Below are 1732 nucleotides of genomic sequence, written 5' to 3'. Positions count from 1 at the left end.
CCTCCACCATGTAATGCTGGAGTAGAGACACTGGAATAAATGTCCTGTGAGTCTTGACAGGAACCTCCCTGCAGGGCCGGGCCTAGACTGCAGGGGCCTTTCAGTACTACCCAGCACCAGGCTGATACCCCAGGTGAGTAGGTGCACAAGGGGTGAGGAAGGCTTTCCTGTCAGAAGCCAGTGTTTCCTTTTCCTGAAAGCAATCTAAAATATGAGTAGATGAGGGATGCTAAAGGGTGTTTAAATATCCTGTTCCATCAGAGCATTTAATGAACTCAGGCAGTGAGAAGACACTTGAAGACGCTGCTAGCCCAGGGCTTTTAGATATCTTCATCTAAGAGATGGAAACCAGGATGCATTTATTACCCCATTTTGTGCAGCAGTTTGGAGTCACGCTTATCCAGGAATAAGACGTTCAGATATCAGAGCCAACAACAGGTTCAGGTGGTCTCTGCCTCATTCAACACTGGTCCACAATGGGGAGAATTTCCTGTAAGGTCTTACCACTCAGTGGCAGGAGCTCAGTCTGCACACAGTTCAGGAACCTGGCCAAGGACCCATGTCCTCAAACAAGGATTAGACTGGTGCTCTCTGAGTCCCAATGTACACGGTCTCTGGGACCGTCTCCAGATGGTTCTGGTCCTGTGTATGAAATACTCTGTCTCATGACTATGCAAATAGTCCTAAGAGCACTAGGTTAAGTACGGGTGTGTCTGTGCCCTGAGAGCATCACCGGAAAACGCCATCCTCTACCGGAGACCCTGAGACACATCCCCTCACAATGGACTGGAGCTGGAGAATCCTCTACCTGGTGGCAGTGGCTACAGGTAAGGGTCAGCCAAGTCCCTGGACACAGGAGAGGACCAGGACCAGTCAACATTGATTTCATCCACTCTTGTCCCCTCTCTACAGGTGTGCACTCACAGGTTTTGCTGGTGCAGTCTGGGGCTGAAGTGAGGAAGCCTGGGGCATCAGTGAAGATCTTCTGCAAAGCATCTGGATACAGCTTCACTGATTACTATATGCACTGGGTGCGACAGGCTCCTGCACAAGGGCTTGAGTGGATGGGAAGCATTGACCCTGAAGATGGTTCTACAAGCTATGCACAGAAGTTCCAGGGCAGACTCACCCTGACAGCAGACACATCCACAAACACAGCCTACATGGAGCTGAGCAGTCTGAGGTCTACAGACACGGCCGTGTATTATTGTGCAAGGACACAGTGAGGGGTTGTCAGTGTGAGCCCAGACACAAACCGCCCTGTAGAAGAAGATCAGGACCACCAGGGGGTGCACACTATGCACCATTCTGTTTGTGTTCCCAGGAGCAGGTGCAGGTAGGCGTTGCTGGAAGGTTTTGTGCCATGGCCTGGGGCTTCCTCTCCATACAGCAGTTTCCCCCAGGAAGCCTCTCTGGACACATGATTCTGTGCTTACCTACTTGGGTCTGGTTTACAAAGTTTGTTTTACCAGGAAAACTATAATTACATGAACAAGAGATAGAGTCTCTTACAATTGCTTACCCTTGTACTAAATATCAATGGTTTACACGTATCCTGATGCACATCAACGGAACATTTACAGGAGTCCCAGGTGCGCTCACTTTGCATCTAGGACCACAGGATCCCATAGCTCCTCATTATCCTCACCCTGCTCTTGTCCCAGTCAAACACCATGACACTTCATTCATGTCACTTTGCTTCTCAGAACTTTATATGTGTTACAGTTTTCTT

The 1732-nt window shown here is 49.4% G+C and overlaps 1 gene segment (V, D, J or C); it reads left to right on the top strand.

Moving 5' to 3' along the window:
- Positions 1-714: 714 nt before the first annotated feature.
- On the top strand, positions 715-1247 carry LOC122469626. The segment is given in 2 exon segments: positions 715-827; positions 913-1247. Coding segments are annotated over 2 exon segments (360 nt in total).
- Positions 1248-1732: the final 485 nt, after the last annotated feature.

Source organism: Prionailurus bengalensis, chromosome B3 (genome assembly GCF_016509475.1).
Source record: "Prionailurus bengalensis isolate Pbe53 chromosome B3, Fcat_Pben_1.1_paternal_pri, whole genome shotgun sequence".
Lineage (NCBI taxonomy): Eukaryota > Metazoa > Chordata > Mammalia > Carnivora > Felidae > Prionailurus > Prionailurus bengalensis.
This window is presented reverse-complemented; position numbering and strand designations above follow the sequence as displayed.